The following is a 25,566-nucleotide window of genomic DNA, read 5'->3' as shown; positions in this document are numbered from 1 at the left end:
TATAAAGAATGAAAAGTTATAAGGGTTTCCCACAGATCATTTTGTAGTAGAAACCTTTTTAATATTATTTTAGCAGCCAGTTAAGGACTTTGACAGAGAATCAGATCATACTTATAGGACATCCGGGAAATTGTAGCTAATCGGAATAAAATTGTCCAAAAAAACAAAAAACAAAAATTTAGATAAATGTCAACATTAGTTAAAGAAAATGAATTACAATAGGGTTATTTTGCTTTTATATTCAGATATATTAATAAGTACATACCACAATGTTAACAACGTTTGTTTAGTAAAGTTCCACTTTTCAGGATTCACACCATGCAGAGCAGTTCATTTGATTTTCTTTGAATTGCAGGATAAGTACTATACAAAGTATACAACTAAACTCCTCATTAATAAAGTTTAGTTCTCAAAGTTTTGCACACAGCTTCTCATACCTCTTCTGCTGTCTCTCTTCAGCTTGTTGGGATCTTCATAATCCCCAACCCAATTATATTCCACAGGCATAGAAATTGGACGCAGCTTTCCTGGGAATAAATAAAAACAAATTGTAGCTTGGAAAATAAACCAATACTGATGTTAATTAATATCTCATAGCAGTGAAGAATAAGAATGTGTGCATGAAAAGGAAAATCTATTTAGAACACTCTCAGACGATGCAGATATAGGTCCAGATTCAATAAGGTGAGAAAAGCTTATGTCCTAATGCAGTTCCAGATTTTTCCATTTAGCCAAGGGCAATTCAATGAGAAAAACATCCCACGGTTTATCACATGAAAACTCTATTGAAGTCTACTGGAAATTAATTTATATTTTTTCTCCTCAAAATCAATGTCGCTCGTAAGTTTTCACATGATAAACTATAAAATAATATTGCTTTGAATCTGCTATTGAGCTGATGGAACTGGGTTGTAGAGCAGACTTGGACAATCAGCAATCAGCAATCGACAGCCAAAGTTGATTTTTAAATTTTACCTTCTGGATAGGATACTGCAGATTTGAGTGATTTATGTGTTTGCAGCCGGACATTCAATAGCTCAAAGCTTGTACAGAAAACATTAAGGGGCAGATTTATCAAGGGTCGAATTTCGAGGGTTAATAAACCCTCGAATTCGACCCTCGAAGTAAAATCCTTTGAATTTGAATATCGAATTCGAAGGATTTTAGCACAAATGCTTCGATCGAACGATTCGAACGATTTTAAGCGATTGATCAAAGGATTTTTATTCGATCAAAAAAAGTTTAGAAAAGTGCTGGGGAAGGTCCCCATAGGCTAACATTGCAGCTCGATAGGTTTAAAGTGGCTAAGTAGGTAGTCAGAGTTTTTTTTAAAGAGACAGTACTTCGACTATCGAATGGTGGAATAGTCAAATGATTTTTACTTTGAATCGTTCGAATCATTCGATTCGATTAAATTCAATCGAATTTGACCAATTCGATGGTCGAAGTACCCAAAAAAATACTTCGAAATTCGAATTCTTCACTCGAGCTTAGTAAATCTGCCCCTAAATATAAATGAATGTAGCTTACCTGTGCTAAGCATAATTCATAAGAAAAATAGAATTTCATAGAACATAAATAATTGTCATTCGAAATGGTATTGCTCTAAATACAAAACCAATGCAAATAATTTAAAACAAACAAAAGTGAGCCTGAAGAAGATGGCTTTAAAATGATTTACCAATGTGTATTCATTCAGCTTCAAGCATTTTGGCTCCCTTTGCTGCATTTCACAACAGTCAAAACAGCTTAGGGGAGAACCCATTAGTCAAAATCAAGAAGCTGGCTATCTGATGTCACAGAGAAACATGTCCATTATTTTTTGCAAACCCACATATGAGAGACTTCTCAAAACCCCTAGTTAATTTATTTTAAGATTTGTGAGCTAAGATGCTACTGGGTATCTTTAGTAAATCTATTAATACAGATATAAAATGTAATGCATGTTCCCAAAACCCATACTGCATTTGCTTGGTAATTCAGATGGGTATATTTGGAACATCATTATGTATATATATGTATTTAAAGACCAGTGCCAGTAGAACATCTGCTTGAAGCTTTCTTTTTAAAGATGTTCATTAGGGTTCTGCTGATAAATAAGCTGCATTAAACAAATTGTGGCTTCAGCAGACAAAATTGCATATGTCAAAAAATAAAGATAGACAGCTTGTTCTTTTGGAAAATGTCCACTGTTATTTTAGGAATAAAAACTATTGGGGAAGAGCACTTGCAAAGCCAGTTAGTAAGTGTTATGCAGAATACTATTAGCAAGGAGGTAAGAGAACTCTATATCTATTTTTATTGGGACTGCACTGGGAAGATCAAGGCCATGGTGAACACCAATTACAAAGGCAAATTATAGATAGACATAAACTTAAATTGGATACCTGACAGATGTGAAGATGAACATGGTGTTCCCAGTTTTTGGAAAGCACGTTTTCAACCTCTTATTACCCAGACTGATTTGAAACAAACTGTTTAAGCTTTTTATTGCCAAGATCAACCTGCAAATATAGCTATCACTTTGCTCAGAAACAGCAGCCTGGTACAATCCAAACCATTATGACATAAAGAATGCAGTTCCTAAAGTTTTTATTCAAAGAAAAAACAACCCAAGGCACAAACCTTATGCATTTCGTGCCTTAAAGTGCACTTTATCATAGACTCTATCCCAGCCTAGCCTATGATTAAGTCATCTTTAACGATTTAGAGTGGATATTGCATCAGTTCTACAGTAAGTCATACCAATAAAACTGCATGAGCAGGTGGTTCTTTTGGTGAAGAGTACAAAGGTTCAACATTAAGTTTGAATGCTAGACCTTATTTTTTAAATGTCAGCATTTCAAAAACAGCATTTCAAGCCATATTGATTTTTTTGTCTTTAGTTCTCAGCAATACTGTATACACAATAATATTTTGTACTTACAGTTATAAGACTACCCTAGGTACCTACCATATGTTGGTGTACTTTCCCTCCGACCTTGCATGCCAGATCTTCCTTTGTCATACTCATAGCAATACAAAATTGCATCTTCTTCCACCACGTTGAAATGCTTTCTGTACTCCTGGTCTAGAAAGGAGTTTGGAGATTCTGATCCCTTTGAAACAGGTTTGCCAACAATATGTCTAGGCAGATCCTCGCAAGGTAGGTTTCCCTTCTCATCTCTTCACCATGCAAGGAGAAAATATTGGGGGAGGGGGATTAGTAGTTTTCAGCACACACAGAAAAAATTGCACCTTAAAGAGGATGTCCACTTTAGGACAAAAGTCTGGTTATGAGCAGCCCCTGCCACTAGAAACATTTTCTCAATTGTTTTTAATTTTGTAAAAGAATCCATTGTCAAGGTGATTACAAGTGAAGCTGCTCATTGCTCATGTGAAAAGTTTCTCTTGCAGCCCCAGCTGCTCCCATAGACTGAAAAATTAAGTGCAGACATAAAGCGCTACTACCTGCCATTTCCATTTAGTTTCACTTGAATGTTATTGATACAATTGGCTGAAGAACACACAAATCAGCTGGAAAGGAAGGGCATGCGCAGTATTTATTTGAGCCTAAACATTATTCTTCTGCTTTCTTCACAGTGATACAGGCAGGGATTCCAAGACTACCACTTAAAAAACAGCTGAAATACATGCTGGAATTTAAGCTGAAATGTGTGTACAAAACCTAGTGGTTTGTTCCTAACTTTTTCACAGGTTTAGTGCCAGTTTTTTTCTAGTTTGCCACATGTATGATACTAATATGACATTGAACTTTACTCATCCTGGCAAGGGCAGGAAAAACTACACCCAAGACTCCGAACTTGACATGAACCACCAACAAGCTAATGTCAACAGACTATTCCGTTTTGGGATATTGTAAGGGGCTGATTTATAAAAAATCGAGTTAGCAGTTTTTACATGATTTGAGGAAAATGCGGAGAAAAAACTATGCACAAATAGTCTGAATTTGTTAACTAAAAAGACTGAAAAAAAAAGTTGCCAAAAAGCATACTGTATACGTAACTTTTACATAAATTTTACCTATTTTGTTTTTTAAATTATAGCACTTATTAACAATTCACACATTATTTGAACGTTTAACCCTTTGAGTGCTGGCGCCTACCTATGCACATTGTGTGTTGCCAGTAAACAGGTGGCATTTAGATCAAAAGGTAACATGGAAAACCAAGAACGCTTGTGCCAGCACAATGGTTCTTTTATGTTAGTGCAATAGACTATACTTTGCTGGCTATATATTTATAGGAGAACTAGTATGTGCATTTAGAGTTTTTCAGATGCAAAGGTAAGTCCTTGACTGTAATAATGTTGTATTTAGTGAAATTGCTGGTGATATCTACCATGAGTGTTGCCTCTTAAATATAGTTGCAACATTTTGTACAGATTGTTCATCATCAATATCAATCTTTGCCCAAGTAGAGCTTAAAATCGAATCTCCTTATCAAAGATCAACGTCACATACATTATGGTCAATGTTATCAGGAGCCAATCAACCTGCCTTCGTTTTTTTGAGTGTGGGAAGAAACCAAGAAGTACTCAGAATAAACTGATAAAGCATGTGGACAAGATGCAGACTCCCAACAACATAGCTGTCAGGAACAAACCAATGATTGATCACAGTGATGCCGGGCAGAAATTCTTACCATGGTGATGCATCAAAGCATAAGAACAATAGAATGTAGTTTACTGTACTTCAAAATTATTACAGCATAAGGTTGCAAATGAGCCTAGAGTTTGTTAACTTCCATAGAAAGGTAAATATTTATTTTTTTTTGTAGCGTGGTTCAAGTTTTTATTTACCGGCCATATAAAAAGAAAAACAATATGGAGCAGGTTACAACTGCATATACAAAGACATCTGCAAATTAAATATTACAGCTGATTTGCTCCTGTAAATTTATTGGAACAAAGCTGGTGTAGAACTGCTGCAGGTCTCTGGTGCTCCTTAGTGCTCTTGAACGTCTGCCCTGGTGAAGTATAAATACTAGTGATGGGCGAATTTATTCGCCAGGTGCAAATTCGCGGCGAATTTGCGCGATTCGCCGACAGCGAATAAATTCGCGAAACGCCCTCGAAAATTCGCGGCAAAAACGGCGCCGTTTCTCAAATTTTTCGCAGTTTCGTGAATTTCGCGCGAAGCAAAATGGCGCAAATTCGCCCATCACCCCATATACTGTATGTTATTGGTGTGGCCAAATGAAGGCTACTTGCAGTTCACATATGGATAGAAACTTTTCTTAGGGATTTATATATTTGAATATACTCATTGTTATACATGGTTGACCTACAGCAGGGACTATGCACTCGGGGATAGGAAGGCAATAAGAAAATCACAGGTCTATTTAAACCTAATTTTCCCTCTAATATGCTCAATTAAGGAACACATGCTTTGGGATAAACTTCCAATTTGTTTCACCTACAGATGGTGATTTCTTTTATATATACTTTATAAAACTGTGTCCATCACTCATAGACAGTGGTGTTATAATTATTACCAAAGGAAGTTTTCAAACTACCATGTTATGTGCATTTCTTATTTTAAGGATATATTCTATATTTGTATTGCCCAATTCTAGTACTGGTGTGTCAGCCTAAAAAAGATACTTTTTAATACCCGTCAATTGCCCATATTTGTGATGAAGGGAGAGGTCATGCAGATTTCTTTGTGGCCTATGGCCCAACAATCTTTGTTGAAAAGCAGAAAGAAAGAAACATTTATATTCCCATGAAACTTGTGCCTGCTTTTCAGTAAATTGCTGGAGAGCAATAATCAAAAAAAAAAAATCTGTGCGGTTTGCATTGACTTGGGGCAGCCTTGGATTGATGATCCCCAGTGCAAGTTAAGCAAGAGGTGTGCTGGATTTTGTGCCTGTTGGATCAGGGCCCTGGTCTAAACCAGCCAATTTTTCAATTGGGAATGTTGCCAGGTATTAATGTATTAGGATAGCTAGACCAAAGAAAGGGTATAATGCACCAGCCCAGAAGGGACTGAAAGCAACATGAGTACTAGATACAGGTCATACCTGGGTATGTAAGGCTCTGCGGGTGGGGGAGGAATAAAGAGGTCCTGAAGTGCTGAACTGTCTCTCTTTGTAGGTGTGCTGATTGTGCTTGATGGAGTGACAACACCACTCGTAGGACTCCTTGGAATGAGGGGCTACAAGGAGACAAAATTTGATTTATACAAACATGAAAACTTCTTCCCAACCAACAAAAGTAAACTTATTCTGCTTCCTCCAGTTGCTACAATAACCACTGAACTGTAAATGAATACATACATTATGTAAATGATACAAAACATTATTTAAGTGTAAAATACCATGCTAGGCATTTTTCTTTCCTATGGCCCATAAAAGAAAAAACACCTACAAGGGGCCACTTGACCCAAATAACCTCACAATGTTCCAAAGTGTGATATTCTTGTGATTCTCACCAAAGTATGTTCTTCTGAACGTTTTGATATGAAAATCACATACACCAGCAAATTCACATAATTCAAATAAACATAATACAGAGTGAGCCATTACTCATCTCAAATTCATACTCATCTCTAATAAAAAAAAAAAACAATGAAATCTAATGCTGCACCCAAAATACATTATGTCCAATCAGAGTATATAGAAATTGATAGTCTCTCTGTGCCATATAAGGGTTCAGCAGAGAAGAGAGGGTAAGTTGCTTAAAGGGAAATAACCACCTCTGTATAAACAAACCCTACGTTTTAGTGTGTTAGGTTTTGAAATAAGAAGCAACTCATTATACAGAGAGCTTATTTATGAACTAGTAATTTGTTTTACTAGCTTTTCCTCTGCAAACAACGACTCAGCAGAACCAGGAAATGACAAAGTAAAAGTGGTGTAATGTAATCAAGTGCAACACTATTGACAACTTGAATTAAACACAGTAGGCAAAAATTATGTTTAGCACAAACCCGAATCACATAGGATATGTTTCTCTTTACAATTATAAGATTAGAGCTAGAAAATAAATAGCTTTTTTCATTAACCTCACAGAATAAAGAAATCTGCAGAAACCCTGACAAAGCACACAATACTTTGCAATCATGTTGTAAGCCAAGCTACAATTGGAATTACTGTAACACTGCCTGTTAAATTTATGTTTTAATAAGTATCTATAGGAACACCACCAGTGGAGAATTAATAATGGCTTTAAATTGTGATAGTATTAAAAAGACAAGAGGTCACCGTAAAGAAATAAAGATGGGAAATCGTATGTGTTTTGTAAGCAGAAATGTAAGTACAGCAATTACAAGTCTATACATACAACATTCTCTTCATATGAGTAAAAAAACAAAATTACACTACTACCAAAAATAATAGAATTCTATTAATAAACGTTAGCTCACAGTAGCACCAAATCTTTAATAAGCCACTTCCTTATAAACTGAACAATTAATGGGGCACAACTTATAGACCCATGTACAGACTGGAGGAATGAACGGGGTTTTGTGAAAGGCGTTCTGCTATTTAACCTGTGGACTCTCTAAATAGATTTATTTTAGAGGCTGACTGGTAAAATCAACTGAAGCAAACAAAGTAACATATAAGGATAAGTATTTTTAATTAACTGTTATTTAAAAGAAAGGTTTGTATATTTAAGTTTTGCGGTTTAAATGTTTTATAGTTATTTTTCTGTCTTGGGTGCTAAATAGCAAAGTTCAGTGTGCTATTGTGCTTACAACAAGTTTGTCACAAATTGCTTTACTTTGTAGTTAGTCTTCATTTGAACAGAAGGTATAAAAAGAACCCCTGAGACTCCAGTAGAGCTTGCTCTAGCCGATTGCTCCTCTTTAAGTGTTTGCTGTTTAAGTGAGTGCTCTGTAAGTGGAGTTACAAACACAGGAGTTTCAAATTAAAGCAAGTTCAAACTAGGTCAAAGATGTTTCTGTTTGTTGACCTGTAACTGGTATAATGAATGCTAGCAAGATTGAAGGTCTGATCCAGTGCACAGTCTGCCATATCTGTGCAGATTTGGAGCAGGAGTTCCAAACTCCTTAGTTCTGTAGCAGTTGTGAGCAAGGCTCGTGTTAGAGCACTAGACCAACAAATTGCAACACTGTAGTTAATTGACAATTTTGAAAGGAGTCTCTTGCTCACTGAGCAGGACCTAGTTGGGTCAGATAGTTTGGGGAGAACACAACAGCAGAAGGGTGATAAGGCTGGGTGACAGTTAGAAAATCTAGTGTTGGCAAAAGGAAAAGGGAAGCTGCTCCTGGGTTTATTCATCCCAACAGATTTGCCAGATTGTGTGAAGAAGATGGAAGTGTGAACTCTGGATTGGCAGTTCTAGATGGAGATGATCTCTCTAACAGCCAAATCTAGTAGCGGTGGAGAGGAGAGCAGAGCTAGGCCTTAACAGATTGTGTTTGTAGGGGATTCAATTATTAGGAAAGTGGATAGGGTAATCTGTCATCCGAACAGTTTGCGGTCTTCCTGGTTTGGCATGTGGATGATCGGGTAGACAATTTATTGGGTGGGGCTGGGCATGACCCAACTGTCTTAGTACATATCGGTACTAACAACAAAATTAATGGTAGATGGAAAATCTTAAAAAGTGAATGCAGTGATCTAGGCTCTAAGATTAAGGGAAGTTCTTCCAATGTAATTTTTTCTGAAATTTTGCCCGTGCCACATGCATCTTTAGGAGCTTAGGCAGCTGAATGCGTGGCTCAAGTCTTGGTATAGGAAGGAAGGGTTTGGGTTCCTAGAACACTGGGCTGATTTTTCCTTGCAGTACAAGTAGTGCAGCTCTGGCTCTTTCTGAAAGCACATCACCATGCAAAATTACCTGAGATGGCTGCCTACACACCAACAATACAACTAACTAAATGCATTTGTTGGATTAGGAATGAAAATGTACATGGTAGAGTGAATTATTTACTCTGTAAACAGTGTAATTAAGAAATAAAAACCACACCATAAAAATGCTAATCCCTTTAAGGCTACTAAAAAATCAAGTAAATATTAAATAAACCCAATAAGCTTTTTTTTTTTGTTTTGCTTCTTTTAATGATAAATCATATCTTAGTTGGGATCAAGTACAAGGTACTGTTTTATTATTACAGAGAAAAAGAGAATCCAAAATTTGGATTATGTGGATAAAATAGAGTCTATGGGAGATGGACTGAATTTGGATGCTCTACAGATAACAGCTTCCCGGATAATAGATCCTATACATGTACTTGATCCCAACTAAGATATAACTAATCTTTATTGGAGGCAAAACAATCCCATCGGGTTTTATTAATGGCTAAAATATTTTTTAGATATTTTAGTAGACAGGGTAGGGAGATCCAAATTATGGAAAAATCTCTTATCCAGAAAACCCAAGGTGCTGATCATTCTGGATAACATGTCCCATGTCTGTATTACAAAAAAAACTGCAAAGTGCCTTCTAATAGCGTTAGAAACTTCACTAGGGAGTAAAGTTATGTTTTGGAAAAACAAAATACTGTTAAACTCATCTCTGCAGTGGGTAGAAATTATATTATTTCACAAATGAATCCTCTTCTCTTCAGCCAACAGAAGTGGCTGTCAGTACATCCACTTAATTCCCAGTTTGCAGAGCTGGAATTTCACAAAGGCAGCAGCAGGATCTAGACTTTGTTACTGCCCCCTCATAAATCTTTAAACCACACAATTTGGTTCAACTCATACGTCACTCACACATGGGCATCATTACACAAAATAAGCTCTTACCATTGCCATTGTGCCATTTAGAAGGCTTTAATGCCATGTAAATGCTACAAAGCTGCCATGCTTTAAAATAAAAGAATGCAAATCACTTTGGAATTGATTTACCAACATACAGTAGGTACTAAACCAGTAGTAACCAATCAGCAAATACTATTTGTGGACTTGCTATGGGTCACTGAAATGGTACAGATTAGCACCTTTGTTAGCAAAAAAATCCAAGTGAGTTCTTGAGTCACAGGGGCAAATTCACTAAGATTCGTAGTTGCGCCAGGCGTAACTTCGCCGCACTTCGCCACACTTCGCCACACTTCGCCAGGCGTAGTTTCGCCAGCGCTTCACAAATTCACTAAAATCCGAAGTTGCGCTCAGGGGTAGCGTAAGGTTGCGAAGTTGCGCTAGCGTTGATTCGCTAAGTAAAGCGAAGTTACGCTAGCGAAGGCTAATTTGCATACGGCGCCAAATTCAAATTTCAATGGAGGAATACGTAGAATCACTACAAATGCCTAGAAAACCTTCAAAACATCAAATAAAATTTTTATTTTGCCCTACACATGTGCCCACTGTATAGGTAAGTTGCCATGAGTCAGGAGATGTAGGGGGGAAGGAGGGGAGCCCCAAAAAAATTTTCGATCTTTTTCAGCCTATCACCCATAATGTAGAAAACACGCCAGCCTTTTTTGGGACTTAGAAAAAATTTTGAGTTTTTTTAAGCAATCCCTATCTACTCTATTGTGCTTCGCCTGGTCTGAGGTGGCGAAGGAAGTCTAGCGTAAAAGGTAGCGTTCAGTACACTGCGCGCGTTAGTGAATTTGCGTAGTTACGTCACTAGCGAAACTTCGCCAGGCGTAAGGGTGCGAAGTAACACTAGCGAAACTATGCCAGCGTTCGTTAGTGAATTTGCGCAGTAACGAAAATGCCAAACGCTAGCGAAGTAACGCTAGCGTTCGGCGCTTCATCGCTTAGTGAATTTGCCCCACAGAGAGTAGCACTGCATGTATATAATGGGTAGTGATGGGCGAATGTGTTCGCCAGGCGCAAATTCACGGCAAATTTCCATGTGTTGCTGCAGGCGAATAAATTTGTGAAATTGCTGCAAAAATTAGACGCCGGTGACAATTCCAACGCCGTCAACAATTAAACGAATGCCCATTGACTTAAATGCATGTCAAATTGTCGCTGGTGTCGCTTTTGACACCTGAAAATTTTTCTACTTTTCACGAATTTCTAAAATTTTTCTGTGAATCGAAAGGGGACCAATTCGCCCATCGATAATAGTGGGTTGTTATTTCTACCTGGAAGGGGGTTACAGGTAATGATGGTGTGTAAATACTAAATATATATATATATGGAAGATTCAGGCAGTATCCATGCATACTAACCTAACTACAGAAACAGGCTTGAGTGCAGTCATACTACCATACACAGCCCTTTCATTTATCATATACTGTGTGACTGTCACTTTAACTTCCATTCTGTTACAATATGAGACATAACCATGCCCTTTCCACATCATGTAGTGATTTTTTAATATTATAGGTAATTTTTTTGAATATCTTAGCATCATCAAGTCTATATCATAAATGCATCAACATACATATACACACACAGTAAATAAAAATATGGTGATTTATTTTCACAATTTAAAAGCGGTGGCAACTAGGTAAATGAGAGAAAAAGGGTTACAAATCCAGCTCTAAATAACTGCTCTTGTGAAACTATAAGTTAAAAATGAAAGAAAGTAAAATATATGCACAATCTTTTTTTTACTTTGGTCTGCTTTGCGATGTGCAAGGAAATGTAAAAGTCAGGGCAAGTGATTGGTTTATTCTGGACAGATGCAGAAAAGGAAGGAAACAATTGAAATCCCACTAGCAGAATATGAAGCAACTGCACATACAGGTTTAATAGACCATAACATTTCTAAACATAATGTTACAAGAAGGTTTACAATCACTCGCCCACATCTGTTCAATAAACTGCTGCTGCACAGTTTTCCTCTCATTTAAGGCAAATCCACTGCTATTTACTTCTGAAAACCACCTTCAATAAATGTGACATTACTGTGGGGTAGATCAGGGTGGAAATGTAACTTACGTAGATGGGAAAAGAAATAATCACAAACGATGGAGCATATTTAAATGATAAATAGTCCATAATGCTTCTGATGTTTCTAAAATGCGTGAACATTTTCATTCTGATTTGTAATGCTCTATAGCAACAACAGTCCAAGGTAATGTTCTAAACCCACATTTGTACGCAACAATCTCGGCAGTAATGGAGTCCAAATGTCATGTACTTGAAGATGAAGCCTAATGAATGCCACAAGGTCCTTGCTGAGTCTTCCAAATAACAACGTTCACTATGCAAACATCTCAGCAACTGGCCATTGTGAGCTGCATAGCAAATTCTTTTTATACAAGTGTTATTGTTTTGCTGGCAATTTAACTTTGGCTTCCAGATTCTGCTCTACATCCAATACATTCTGCATTATTTTCCTGTAATAGTTTTCCTGGATTTCTAACTCAAATATAAAACAAGCCACACTATAATGATATAAAATATAGCAATTCATTTATAGTTAAAGAGGATCATCCTTAAGCTGACCATAGACGCACAGATCCTATCGTATGAATCGAGGATTCGTCCGATTTTCGGATCGTGTTTGGAGAGTGCCGACATCTTTCATCCGGCGGAGATCGGTCGTATGGTCGATCGAACAGGTTTCATTTTGACCCGTTACATGGCAATAGAGGGCCATAATCCACAGACACTTAGGGGCAGATTCACTAACTTCGAGTGAAGGATTCGAATGAAAAAAAATTCGAATTTCGAAGTATTTTTTGGGTACTTCGACCATCGAATTGGTTAAATTCGTTCGAATTCGATCGAATTCGAACAATTCGAACGATTCGAAGTAAAAATCGTTCGACTATTCGACCATTCGATAGTCGAAGTACTTTCCCTTTAAAAAAAACTTCGACCCCCTAGTTCGGCAGCTAAAAGCTACCGAACTCAATGTTAGCCTATGGGGAAGGTCCCCATAGGCTTGCCTGTGATTTTTTGATCGAAGGATTTTCCTTCGATCGTTGGATTAAAATCCTTCGAATCGTTCGATTCGAAGGATTTAATCGTTCGATCGAACGAAAAATCCTTCGATCGTTCGATCGCAGGATTTGCGCAAAATCGTTCGACTTCGATATTCGAAGTCGAACGATTTTAGTTCACAGTCGAATATCGAGGGTTAATTAACCCTCGATATTCGACTCTTGATGAATCGGCCCCTTACTATGTGTTATTATTACATTTCCTATTACCTTCTTTACCTCCTCCTTACCTCCTTTAACAATTGCCAAAAATGTGCATTTAAGCATATGATATGTCAATAATTGTACAATACACTACTTGAAAAAAGATAAGTAACAAGTGGAAACTTTTATAAAATGGTGCCAAGCCTGGAAAACATTGAGGAGTTTAGGAATTCCATCAAGTCAAATGAAATTCATGTGTGCTTTTGGACTATTTTGATGTCAAATGCTTAATTTCAGAGTAAAAATGTTTCAGTTGAGGTTAACATATTAATTCAAATGGGTGGTCTGGTGCAGTTTCCCAATCCATAAAATAGAGGGGAAAAACTGCTTTAGTTGAGAACAAGTACAGCCTTGGAGCACTTGGATGTGGGACTATTTGGCCTACCAAAAGAGTCTAAACTAGGTTCATGTGCTGTTGCTCTTCTTCATCTTATAAACTACAGTATATTCTGCACTTATATACCATAGACCTTGCAATTTTGCTGTGTTTTTTTTCTCCAGGGTATAAGGCAAAGGAGGTTTTTATTTTACTGTACTGTCTAGAAGTGTGTCTTGAGTCCAACCCTGAAAATAGTGAGCTGCGTGTAAACGGTCAGTGGTGATAAACTAGTAAGTAAATTTTATGTTGGGAATCTAATTCCATATATATGTGGATGTCAGCATTCAATGCTTCTGTGTTCATTAAAGTTTCACAGTATTCTTTGCTAAAGATGTTGCTATTATGATCAGTAAAATTGAGCAGGCACTTCCAAGGGCCAATCTTCCAGGCAGACTTTTCAATTAAAAAGTATTTAATTTATTCAAGTGCACTAGGACACAACATAATGCATTACGTATCGATAGGATACTTAATCATAGGCTATGAATAAGTATCCTAAGTGTCCTAGTGCACTTGAATAAATAAAATACGTTTTAATTGAAAAGTCTGCCTGGAAGATTGGTCCTTGGAAGTGCCTGCTCAATTTTTCTATAGCGTTATCCGCTCCCTCAGCTGAAGGTTTAGGGCAGTGCACCTGGACCCCTTCTCTAAACTGGTGAGTTCTTCACTTTGAGACCTGAAAGATTTACTGCATCAACCTACTAGTGTTCATGATCCTAATTTATTATGATCCATAACACTACTTTATTTTATATGCTACCAGCTGCTGTCTATAGATATTTTGGGAGCATGTTCTATAGAGCCAAGTCTTTATTTAATATGTAACTTCAAAGCCTAGAACAAACTGACTTTGCTGAGTTAATTATTTAACTTTTGAAAACCTGGTATTTTAGCTTTTATTATCCTATTATTGGAATTTTAATTATGAAAGCATTGGGAGCTTCTTGTAAAACTACTGCAAATGCCCATGTTTTATTCAGGTACTTCTAATTAAAATAAAACCATTATAGAGCTTTGCGCTCTGCCTCTGGACTTCTAGGCCTTTCTTGGGGTCATTTAGAGTGATATCAATTGAAAAGATCATCAAAAAACTAAAACTAATTATAATTATTTTTGTTATATATATTATTACAAACTCAAATTAAAACATAGCGATTCATAAGAATGGATCATAATGGAACAAAAGATATTGCTATAGGCCAAACACAATGAAATCAATTAAGTCAATGAAAAAAATCAACTTGACAGCAATAAAAGGGAAGGAGAAAATGTAGAAAAGTTTTTTTTAAAGCTGTGGTTTAGCAATCACAAGACAACAGAAGACACCGCAGTAAAATTGATAGTTTTCTCTTGAAGGGTCAGAGATTCTGTTTTGTAACAGACATCTGTAAATTGCGTTATAATCTATGATCTGAATAATTCTGTGATTATATCTTTGACCATAGATATAAGGATGAATGAAGCTACATAGCGATGGCACAATACATTTGCAACTGACTGTATGCACCTAAAACACTCAACTGTAGTGATGGGCGAATCTGTTTTGCTCCACCAAATAATTAGTGAATTTCCAGTGAAATTCACGAAACGGCAAAAAATTCGCGAAATGGCGCCGGTGTCTAGTTTTTGACGCCAGCGTCCATTTTTTGCACCTGGCGAATAAATTCGCCCATCACTACTCAACTGCAACTGAAATCATGAGTCTAACCTCAAATTAATGCAGTTAATGGATTGGGAAGTTAAAAGGTAACTTTCAGATGTTTCAAATAGAATTTCACCTTAATCAGAGTTTAACCTCAATTCAGTTATAACATCTTCTACATAAAGATTAATAGTAAATGGTAAATTATAGGAGTTTTACCTGTCATTTATAGGTTTTGACTAATTATTCCCAGGGCTGCTTGTGCTCTCAGACATTGCTCATTGGTTGCTCTGCTAACACAATGCATATGCAGAATCCATACAACATTTCATACTTGTTAGTCCAATCATCAAATAAAAAGGAATAAAAAGCAAATCCGCTTGCATACAGGTGTGCCAGTTAAAAGACCAGAAATGGTCTGCCTAGACAGATATGGCGATGTCTAGTTACTCCCCACAATAATGGTATTTTAAAAAGACAGAAATAAAAGAAAAACGCATTCTTTCTCTAAAAAAAGTCTAGTAACTTTAAGTTGCTTACTGATATACGTGTCCAGGAATAAGTTTTCATTTCCTCATCATACCACTAAAAAAATAAAAGGACACATTATCATTCATTTGCAGTAGTTGCGTGTCTTGGTCAATAGGCAAATGAACAATTAATGCTTGACGATGAAAATTTGCCATTCATTTTTACATTTTGGCTTCTTGAGCGGCTGTATGGAGAAGACTTGGACGTTAACCATATTTTATTCTTGCCACATGGATAGCAAATGAATGCAGCGTTATTTCCTGCAAAGCTTAGGTCATTTTAGTTGCAGCAGATGATCAAATTCTACTACTGATGAATTAGAAGAAAATGAAGCCATGGGGCCACGAGAGCATGTCATTACAAAAGTAACTCTAAAAGGCGTAAATTGGTAATTTTACGCTGCCGGGATGAGGCACATTAAAGCATAACAAACTCTGCCTTAAGCTAATATGAAATTGCATGACTTATGGATTAAGCGTTATTATTACCTGCAGAGCAAGAGGCTTCCATCTCATATTTTTCAGTAAAGCTGGTGCTGAGGTAAGCATGCTCTGAGGTCGCTTTTTCAAAGTTAAGATAACACCACTCGGGTCCTCTCGTAGTGCATTCACCAAATTTTTCAACTGCCACCCCACCTGGTAACCAGCAAAATTATTACAATATAATTGAGGTAAAGTATTCATAATGTAATGAGCCCCTTTCTTGAAGAAGGGGTTATATGACACGGATTTTGTTTTGGGCACAATCAGATATCAAATAGAAGCAAAATAATCGGCTATTTAAAGTGGACCTGTCATCCAGACACAAAAATCTATATAATAAATGTCCTTTTCAAATTAAACATGAAATCCAATTTCTATTTTTTATTAAAGCATTCATAGCTGTTGTAAGCTCATTTAAAAATCTCAACTGTCAAACAAACTTTGTTTGCCCCTCCTCTATGCCATGGGAATAGAGGCGGGGAAGACAATTACTTTGACTTTCCATTCAGCACTTCCTAGATGTCTCTGCTCTCCACACATTCTCTTTACCATTTAATTGTGTAGCCAGGGCATGGGGAATGGACATCGGGTCCCCCATTCTGGTGCACAAACAAGATTCTGAGATGATACAAGGCTTGTCTTAATAACAGTGTCCACAAAATGGTTTCTGCCTGTTTGCTATAATTATGAATTCCCAGACTGAAGGAAACAGGATTTAAATAATTTATATAGTGTAATTAAAGTTAATTTTGCTTGACTAATGTGATAAAATAGGATTTTGAATATTTTTTTTTGGGTGATGGGTCCCGTTTAATGGCACTGGGCAGTTGGATTTTATGTATAATGTGCAAGTTAATCTTCTACTATCTGGGGAAGACAGTTCTAACAATAGCACTGAATAAAAACACAATTGTGTTGTTTAAAAATTAAAAATAAATGAGACCAGATTCTGAGGACTAAATATGCTCAGATAAGCATTTTAATGCTTCCTCAAAGATCTTGTTTCCTGCTATCATTAGGCTCTGTGGGTAGCAATATACATGAGGAAACCTTTCATATAACAGAAGAAATGTTGTAAAAATGCATGTTTGACGATATTTTGTTCAAGACCTATACCTTTCTGCATAGAAGAGCCATGCTACTGCACGGCCACATATTTACTTTATTTCCATCATTGCTACATGTAACTTGATCTCTGTATTTGTGGGAATCAATCTAAATTTATTGCAGGGCTAATAATGTCCACTTTGTTGAAAAGGGAAAAAGAGAATTCTTCTGAAGGAATTGGTATTGTTAGTAAGGTGTAGTTTCTAATATAGTGTTTTAGGGGATACAATGGATTCTCTGCTTCCAGTTGTTTTGGCTGGGATTATGCCTTCTGTACCTTGTTTATCTCAAAGTTTATTCTGGCGTTTTACATTTAATTTCTCCCCAGTGGGCCCTCTCCCTAATGAAACGGTATGGTTTCATTGCATTAGAATTGTTCTGTAAGTGGGTTCTCCAAACCACTGCTTTTTAAAAAAGAAACCTTTTGGAGATATATTAAATATATATATGCTAGAGAAGGAAAATTGAATTGCACAGAGTGTGAAATAAAGGAACACCCAACCAATATGTGGACTGGACTTCACACAAGTGGTGGATCTGTGGGGTTTCTCTGGTTCTAACATTTGGGGGCAGATATTATTAAGGGTCAAATTGTAAATTCAAATTTGAATTTTATAGTTGGATTTTTCATTAAAAATCACAAATTTGAGTCGGGAATATTTCAAACTCAAATTCGAATTTGAGATGTATCATATCTGGACTCTGGGAACAACTCAAATTCGACTATTCACCACCTAAAACCTGCCAGGTTCATTTAGAAGTCAACGACAGAGGTCCAGTGACAAGATGTTAATAGCCTTCTTGACAATCGAGTTCTTTTCGGAGAAAAAACTAGATTTGAGTTTAGTCGAAATCGATTCAAATTAATTTCGAGTTTTCAGGTTGGTAATATTCATTTGAGTTTTAGACATTCCAGTTTTTTCACATAAACTTCAAATTCTACCTTTGATAAATCTGCCCCTTGGTGTATTACATTATGTATACAAGAACTGAGCAGGACAAGTTAAACACATTTCACTGAAAATCCAGGTGCATTACTGTGCAGGTTAAAGGAACCTCTTTATTTACAGTTCATTTTAGTTCAGATGACTAATAAAGTTCCACACTCCCTCAGCAGACACATTTACATTTGGGGGCAGATTTATCAAGGGTCGAAGTATATTCGAAGGAATTTTCGAAGTAAAATAAATTAGAAAGTAATTTTTTGGATACTACAAACATCGAATAGGATACTACGACTTCGACTTCGATTAGAAATAAAATAGCTCAAATATTCAACCATTCGATAATCGAAGTACAAATTAAACCTGCCGAAGTTTTTTGAAGTCGAAGTAAAATCGTTCGATCGTTCGCTGAAATCCTTTGAATCGTTTGATTCGAAGGATTTAATCGTTCGATCGAACTATTTTACTTTGACCGCAAATAGCCAAATTCGATGAAAAAAAACTTCGAATTCGATATTCAAAGTCGAAGTAAATCAAGTCGATGGTCGAATTTCGAAGTATTTTCAACTTCGAAATTTGACCCTTGATAAATCTGCCCCTTAACATTTTGAGGCACACATCTTAATAGGAGAGGTGTATAGAAAGTTTAGTTGAATGGCAATACTTATTGAAGGGGTGAGCAAATACATATTTTTACTTAGGATATATACACGATAGATATATTATAAAACAAAATGTTGATACTCAAGGGAAATGGCATTTAAAAAAAAAAAGTACATCTAAGTAAGTCTTGGCCATGAGACCATGAGCCATGATATACAAGCAACACCAATAAAAGCACAAATGCATGGCAATGCTCAATTCCATACGGCACAAGTTTTCAAGTTACCCAAATGCCTGGCAAGGTAAAGAACCTTAAAGAACTAGTGCTAGAAGCATTTAGTCCATTCATTAAGTGCCACAAATAGCACTAGCACAATGATCATTGTTTTAGAGGGCAGTGGATATGAACCTAATCCTGGTGAATGGAGATTCAGCCTGGCAACTGAAATCTATTTCAGTGTTTTCCTCACTTTCAGTGGTCCTTAATAGTGCTACAGTGAGCTAAATAATATGCTTTATTCAATCTTCTATTACTTCTCTGCAAATATTTACAGTTCTTATCAGCCATAACAACCAGTTCAGCCATTATAGTATTGCCACATTTTGCGCTTTGTTGAATAAACACACACACACACACTGTATAAACAATGCAGCAGATAAATGTAATGGTCAAACATGCACTGCATGCCACACTGACAAATCAAAGCACTACGTATTTGGATTATTTTTGCATGTTGCGTCTCGTTGTATTTTGATATCATCATCAATCTTTGCACTCATTCTTTTTAAAATGAAGAACAAAATAGATTAATTGTACTAAATTATAATGTACTGTTAGAAATTGTAATAAAGTTTTTAAATCTTCTCTATCTAGAGATACACCAAATCCAGGATTCGCCACACACTTTGTGGCCTGTTCTTCTCCTGTCTTTGGTCAAACCAAGTTTGAGTCCATAAAGGCATGTGACAACAAATGACTTTACAACACACTTGGACAAAACAAACTTTTGTTAAAATGGATTTATTTTTTTCCATCAAATTTGAATATGCAAATTGTGGTTCTTATTTGGAAAATGTGCTTTGCTGAAACTTAAGAAAAATGTCTGAATGTAGTAAATGTTCAAAGTGCTAAAGTGGATGCCTAAATGAGCACATGCTACTGTATATTGTATCTACTGGAATTGTGGCGAGGAGAAATTACTGATGTTTGTGTTCAAATTTAGCAGATTAAAGCCATCTCATGTATAATATACAATAACTACAATCTGGGATGTTCAGTTAAAAGTAAGGATTCGCAGTTGCTATGTAGAATCACAAGGTTCAATGTAAATAGCTTACGTCAAGCTTCACCAACTGCTTTCATTAGTGAGTAGTGATGGGCGAATAAATTCGGCAAGCGGGAAATCGTGACGAATTTCGTGTTTCGCGGCCGGGGAATAAATTAGTGAAAATTTGCCGGCGTCAAAAAATTAGGATGCGCGTAGGAAAAGTCGCCTGCATCCAAACCGTTGTGCATCAACATTATTCAAACGCCCAATGGCGTTAACGCCAGTGTCAAAATTGACGCGAGCGTCAGAATTACCGTTTTGCAAATTTTGCGGCGAAGTGAAACTAATTTGCCCATCACTATTAGTGAGATAAAAAATGGACCAATGAGTGTATGGGAACCAAGAGAATGTTAAAACATAAAGGCCCAGCCCCTCCACCATCACTTTACCATAACTAAAATATTGCTTCTAAGAACTTCTTCCATTATTCAATGCTTAGATATTTAGATCTATATATATATCCTTGAAAAAGGACCCTGCACCTGCAAATATTGAGGAAAGTCCGGTTTTCAGAGTGCGGCTGCTTATATATATATATATATATATATATATATATATATATATACATATATAGCAAAAAGGATGACCAGCAACACTGAGATAGCTTGTAGAATGCTCAAAGTTGTATTGTGAAATGACATGCAAGGACATTCTACAAGTTATTCGGTGTTGCTGGTCATCCTTTTTGCTATTATACTTTTTTACTGTGCACCTGAGGCATCTTCCAAAGGCGGAGTGCTGCCCCAATCAAGATATATATATATATATATATATATATATATATATATATATATATATATATATATATATATATATATATATATATATATATATATATACAGTTTGACAAAAAACACAGAGAGATGCCAGCTAAATTCAAATTTGTATTCAAATTGTGGTGAAAAACAAACAGAATGGTAGGTGGAATAAAATGAGCAATTAAATAAAGGTCGTTAAGTAGAAGAAGCTTGTATGAAGAGAAAGTTATTCAAAATATTTCACTAATCAGAATTTAAGTAAGGTAAAATGTCTTGATTGGCCTTAGGAAGTATACATCAGTAAGTAGAAGACTGAAGCAGTATTAGGTATTAGGAATTGGAAAACCAGATCCTGACATTTCTCATTTTTCATGGTATGCCCTTTGGTTTACAGCAGGTCAAAGCTAATGTGGGTTGTGACAAACCTAATTACATAGACGGTCTATTCTTTTCCAAAGACAAACAGCTCTTCAAGAATTAGAATGATCCTCAGTTCACTCCTGCATCATTACTGAACATTAAACATACACATACATTTTGTACATATACATATCTAGTGTGTAAAAACAGTTTCCTTAGGTCCTGCTAAAACGTCAATAGTTTAACCTTTGTCATTTAATTGTTCCAATAACAATGTATTATAATGAATGAAAAATAATTACAAATATTGTATGTGAAAAACATGTTATATAATGTAAGTGTTAAATTAAAAATGCATTTTGGCAGAACATAGGCGTATAATATCTACAATATCTGTGGATATTCCTATGCTCTTCTGCAACATATATGGATTTATCTGGGGGTTAGAAAAAGAAAGTGTCAGCTTGCATTCTTTGTGTCTTTTTCTTTGTTGATTTAGTGAAAGGTAAAAATGTAAAGTTAAATAAGACAATGCTGCAAGGATGGCAAGCATCAGTGTTTATTTCATAATTTCTTTTTTGTGTTGTACATTGATTATTAACATGCAGTGGCAAGCAAACGCAATTGACATTAGCAAAACCATGCCTCGGAATCAATGTCCAAAATAGAATTTTATATAATATTAAACTGTCCAAAGCATGTGTAATAAGGGAAGTTCATAGCTATGTTTTATTACAGTTACAGGTATGGAATCTGTAATCTGGAAACCTGTTATACAGGTTTCCGTAGCTCAGAATTACAGGATGCCCATCTCCCATAGACTCCATTTTATCCAAATAATCCAGATTTTTAAAAATGATTTCCTTTTTTCTGTAATAATAAAACAATACCTTGTACTTGATCCAGAATAATACAGTATATAATTTATCCTTATTGCTCAATTGCCTATTGAGTTTATTTTATGTTAAATGTTTTCTAGTAGACTGGCTATGAAGTCACAAATCAATAAATTATTATTTGGAAACAAGAAAGAAAGAAAGAAAGAAAGAAAGAAAGAAAGAAAGAAAGAAAGAAAGAAAGAAAGAAAGAAAGAAAGAAAGAAAGAAAGAAAGAAAGAAAGAAAGAAATTGAACCACATTAAAAAACGTATTTTTCATTTACACAATCAGGTAAGAGATGGCGGAGGCAACATATCAACAGTACTATTTTAAAATGTCCTTGCTTATTTGTCATATAAAATATTTTGTAGATCTGAACTTCTATAACTTAAATCACCTGCTTATGTGCATGCAGTTTAACAGCTGTATTAATGGTGCAGTAACTTCTATCATATATAAAACCTAAACACTACAGTAACCACAAAAATATATGATGATTTTATTATATATATACATGCAAACCATGATACAAAATAAGCCCTCTTAATATTAGACAATACTTCATAATGTTACATAATAATAACAAAAAATAGTAAGACTTGTGATTATTTTAAGTGGGGTATGGGGGCATAGCTCAATTATATTTCTGCGGCTAGTCATATATATCAAATCAAGTGCATTTTAGAAAGCACAATAGTTTGTGCAGGTCAGACCACAGATATAAAAGACACTTTTAGGTGATCAGGTCTTACACTTGCTAATACTCAACTTTTGTATCACTAAACTTAACGAATATATGAGAAGTCTTGAAAATGAAGGCAGTTGGTTTTGCAGCATTTTATTTGGTTTTACACTATGCATTACTGGGCAGCAATGTAATGCAACGGTAATCATAACTAATTGCACTGAGGTACTAAGTTCAATTCCAGCTGGGGCAATATCTGCAAGGAGTTTATATGGTTTCCCTGTGTGTTTGTAGGTTTCTTCTAGGTACTCTTTAAGTATACTGTACATTCAGGTTAACTGACCATAATATGTGTAAAAGAAGCATAGACCTTGAGCTCTATTTGATCCAGGAACTGATTTATGAGCTCTATAAAGCACTCAGGAACAGGGGCGCTTCGCCAATGAGGCGAGTTGAGGTAGTGCCCCACTAGGTTACAGGGGCTGCAAAAATGGCACTCCTGGTTCTTTAACAGTCAAATTTTCGGTTTTCAAACCGGAAATTCATCTCTTCTAGTGCAGAGAGCGCAGTTAGGCTCTCTGCGCTAGCGTACTGGCCCTCTCTGCCGCCCTCATGGACCCCCCTGGACCCCCTCAGGCACAAAAAGGTAAGTGCACAGGGGAGGGGGGCAGCAGCAACTGCTGCTGCCTCAGGCGGCGGAGGGGCCAGGATCACCCCTGCTCGGGAATATGTTATCCCTATGTAAAGGATAACAATAGAAGTCTTTATGAATGCAGCATTTTAACAATTAAGTACTGCTGTGGTCTCTTTGAGTGTATGTTAAATGAAAATTGAATTATGTTATTCCCATAGGTCCATTTTTCACATTTACATAAGCATTTGACAATTTTTCAGCAAAAGTCAAATACATTTTAATGAGTTGTCTCAGACATAAATTTTTTTCTCCACTTCCACTATTTTTTATCCCAAAATATGTTTGCCAGCCAAGTGAGAAAGTATGGGAAAACAAAAAATGCTTTTACGTCTTTTCTTGCAAAAGATGCAAGAAAATAAGGGTAAATGCTGTAAATTCAAATTCCCCCGATCCTGTATATCGGTCGCATTATTTTAATTAAAAACTTTTTTTTGCTTTATGCTGTCCCATAAAAGCCTATTCAACAGAAAAGCAACCTTTTATAAACCCTTAGTAGCAGAGTCAGGTCTAGTGATGGGCGAATTTGTTTCGATTCGCCGGAAAATTTGTGAATTTCCCGCAAAATCTACAAAAATGTAAAAAAATTTGCTAAATGTGAATTTTGACGCCCGTGTTAATTTTGACGCCTACATCAATTCTGACAGTCACGTCAATTTTGACGCGGGCTTTAAAGTTAATTGGTGTCCGAACAGACAGTACATTTATAGCAAGAAATAGAGAGTATCTATTATACTCTATATTTCCCTAAACACGTTAATACATGGATCACTAAAATCCAAGAAAAGGTTAAAATCCTTTCTAAATATTAATAATAGGAAAACAAGGTTAGGCAGGTGCTATTCTGTTGCTTCAAGCTGACGAAAATGTGGAGATGTCATCTGTCATGGGGTTAGAGCATTTGGACAAAACTCTCAGCATTTGGCAAAACTGTAGGAGAGGATTAACAGTTGGCAAATTCTTAGGGAAAGGTTACTGCACTGCTAGTACTTGATCTGTAAATCTGACAGCCCATTCTGCATTCCTGCAGAGATAGCCAAAAACTCTCTAACTTGGGTGGGGAGAATAACGGAAAACAATATGTAATGGGATGGATGGCTTGGAATAATTACAGGTTATTTCCAAATGTTGCTGTTCTATAAACTCCCCTGAAAAAAAAAGAAAAGAAATATTTGAGCAAGATTGAACCAATTACTGAACCATGCCTTAGGTGTTTCCCTGTCACTGGGAAGTGAACTGTGTTCTTACTCGGCGAGAAAGACATTTACAGAAAAAAAAATCTATTTGTTCAACTGGAAAATATTGTATATAATGGTCAAAGGAAAAATAATTTGCAGGATTATTTTACAACATGGTCTTTTTATAGCATTAGGGATTTAGCACTGAAATAAATGGCTTTTCAAGGTTTTAAACTGTAATACTGTATTTAATAAATTAGCTTCCTTTTGCAATATTCCCACCATTTATCTTATGAATGGTGCATTTGTTGGCCAAACTAACCAACAGAAAAACACAAATTAAATGAAAATTACATGAAGACCATCTCCCCTAGAATAGAATTCATTTTAATCAAAATGATTTACATTTTTAAATATTATTTCCTTTTTTTTCTGTAATAATAAATTAATACTGTGTACTTGATCCCAAAATATAATTAATCCTTAGTGGAGACTAAACAATCATGTTGGGTTTATTTACTGGTTAAAATAATTTTTAGCAGACTAAGGTCCTTATTTATCAAAGTATATATTTGAGTATATATAGAGTATTTAAATAAGTATATTAATTAAAAATGTCAGACCAAACTAGAATCCAAGATTTGACCTTATTTATTATTAAAAAAAGCACAAAATAATCGGTTTCCCTGAATCATACGATTTTTTTGAGATTTTTCATGGAAAAGCCAAATTCTTTCCTGAAAAGTCCGAAATACTTTGATTATCGGGCTAATACTAGCACAGACAACAGCAACTTCCAAAAAGGATTAGGGACCTCTCCCATTGGCTTATTTACAAACTTGGCAGGTCTGAGATGCCAGATTTTCAGATTCAGACTTTTTGCAGCCTCAGGGTTTAATAAATCCCGAAAAACTCAAGGTTTTTTTCCACAAAAAAATTGGATTTTATAGTAAAAAAAACTAAAAATTTTAAAATT

At 35.9% G+C, this 25,566-nt stretch overlaps 1 protein-coding gene across 4 annotated transcripts in view; it reads right to left on the bottom strand.

The window, feature by feature from the left end:
* The window catches only part of cnksr2.S (connector enhancer of kinase suppressor of Ras 2 S homeolog), a 208,619-nt gene that overhangs the window by 85,834 nt on the left and 97,219 nt on the right, over positions 1–25,566 (bottom strand). For 3 of the 4 annotated variants that reach the window (XM_041583636.1, XM_041583634.1, XM_041583633.1), the window contains exons 10-14: positions 16,065–16,211; positions 15,586–15,630; positions 6,024–6,157; positions 2,954–3,165; positions 438–527 (exon numbers count right to left, since the gene is read on the bottom strand). In XM_041583636.1, coding sequence (XP_041439570.1) covers positions 438–527; positions 2,954–3,165; positions 6,024–6,157; positions 15,586–15,630; positions 16,065–16,211 — 628 coding nt within the window. The remainder of the gene's footprint in view (positions 1–437; positions 528–2,953; positions 3,166–6,023; positions 6,158–15,585; positions 15,631–16,064; positions 16,212–25,566) is intronic. The other variant, XM_041583635.1, reaches the window with a different exon arrangement.

This window comes from Xenopus laevis, chromosome 2S (assembly GCF_017654675.1).
Source record: "Xenopus laevis strain J_2021 chromosome 2S, Xenopus_laevis_v10.1, whole genome shotgun sequence".
Lineage (NCBI taxonomy): Eukaryota > Metazoa > Chordata > Amphibia > Anura > Pipidae > Xenopus > Xenopus laevis.
The sequence above is the reverse complement of the archived record's forward strand: the minus strand, read 5'-3'. Positions and strand labels throughout refer to the sequence as shown.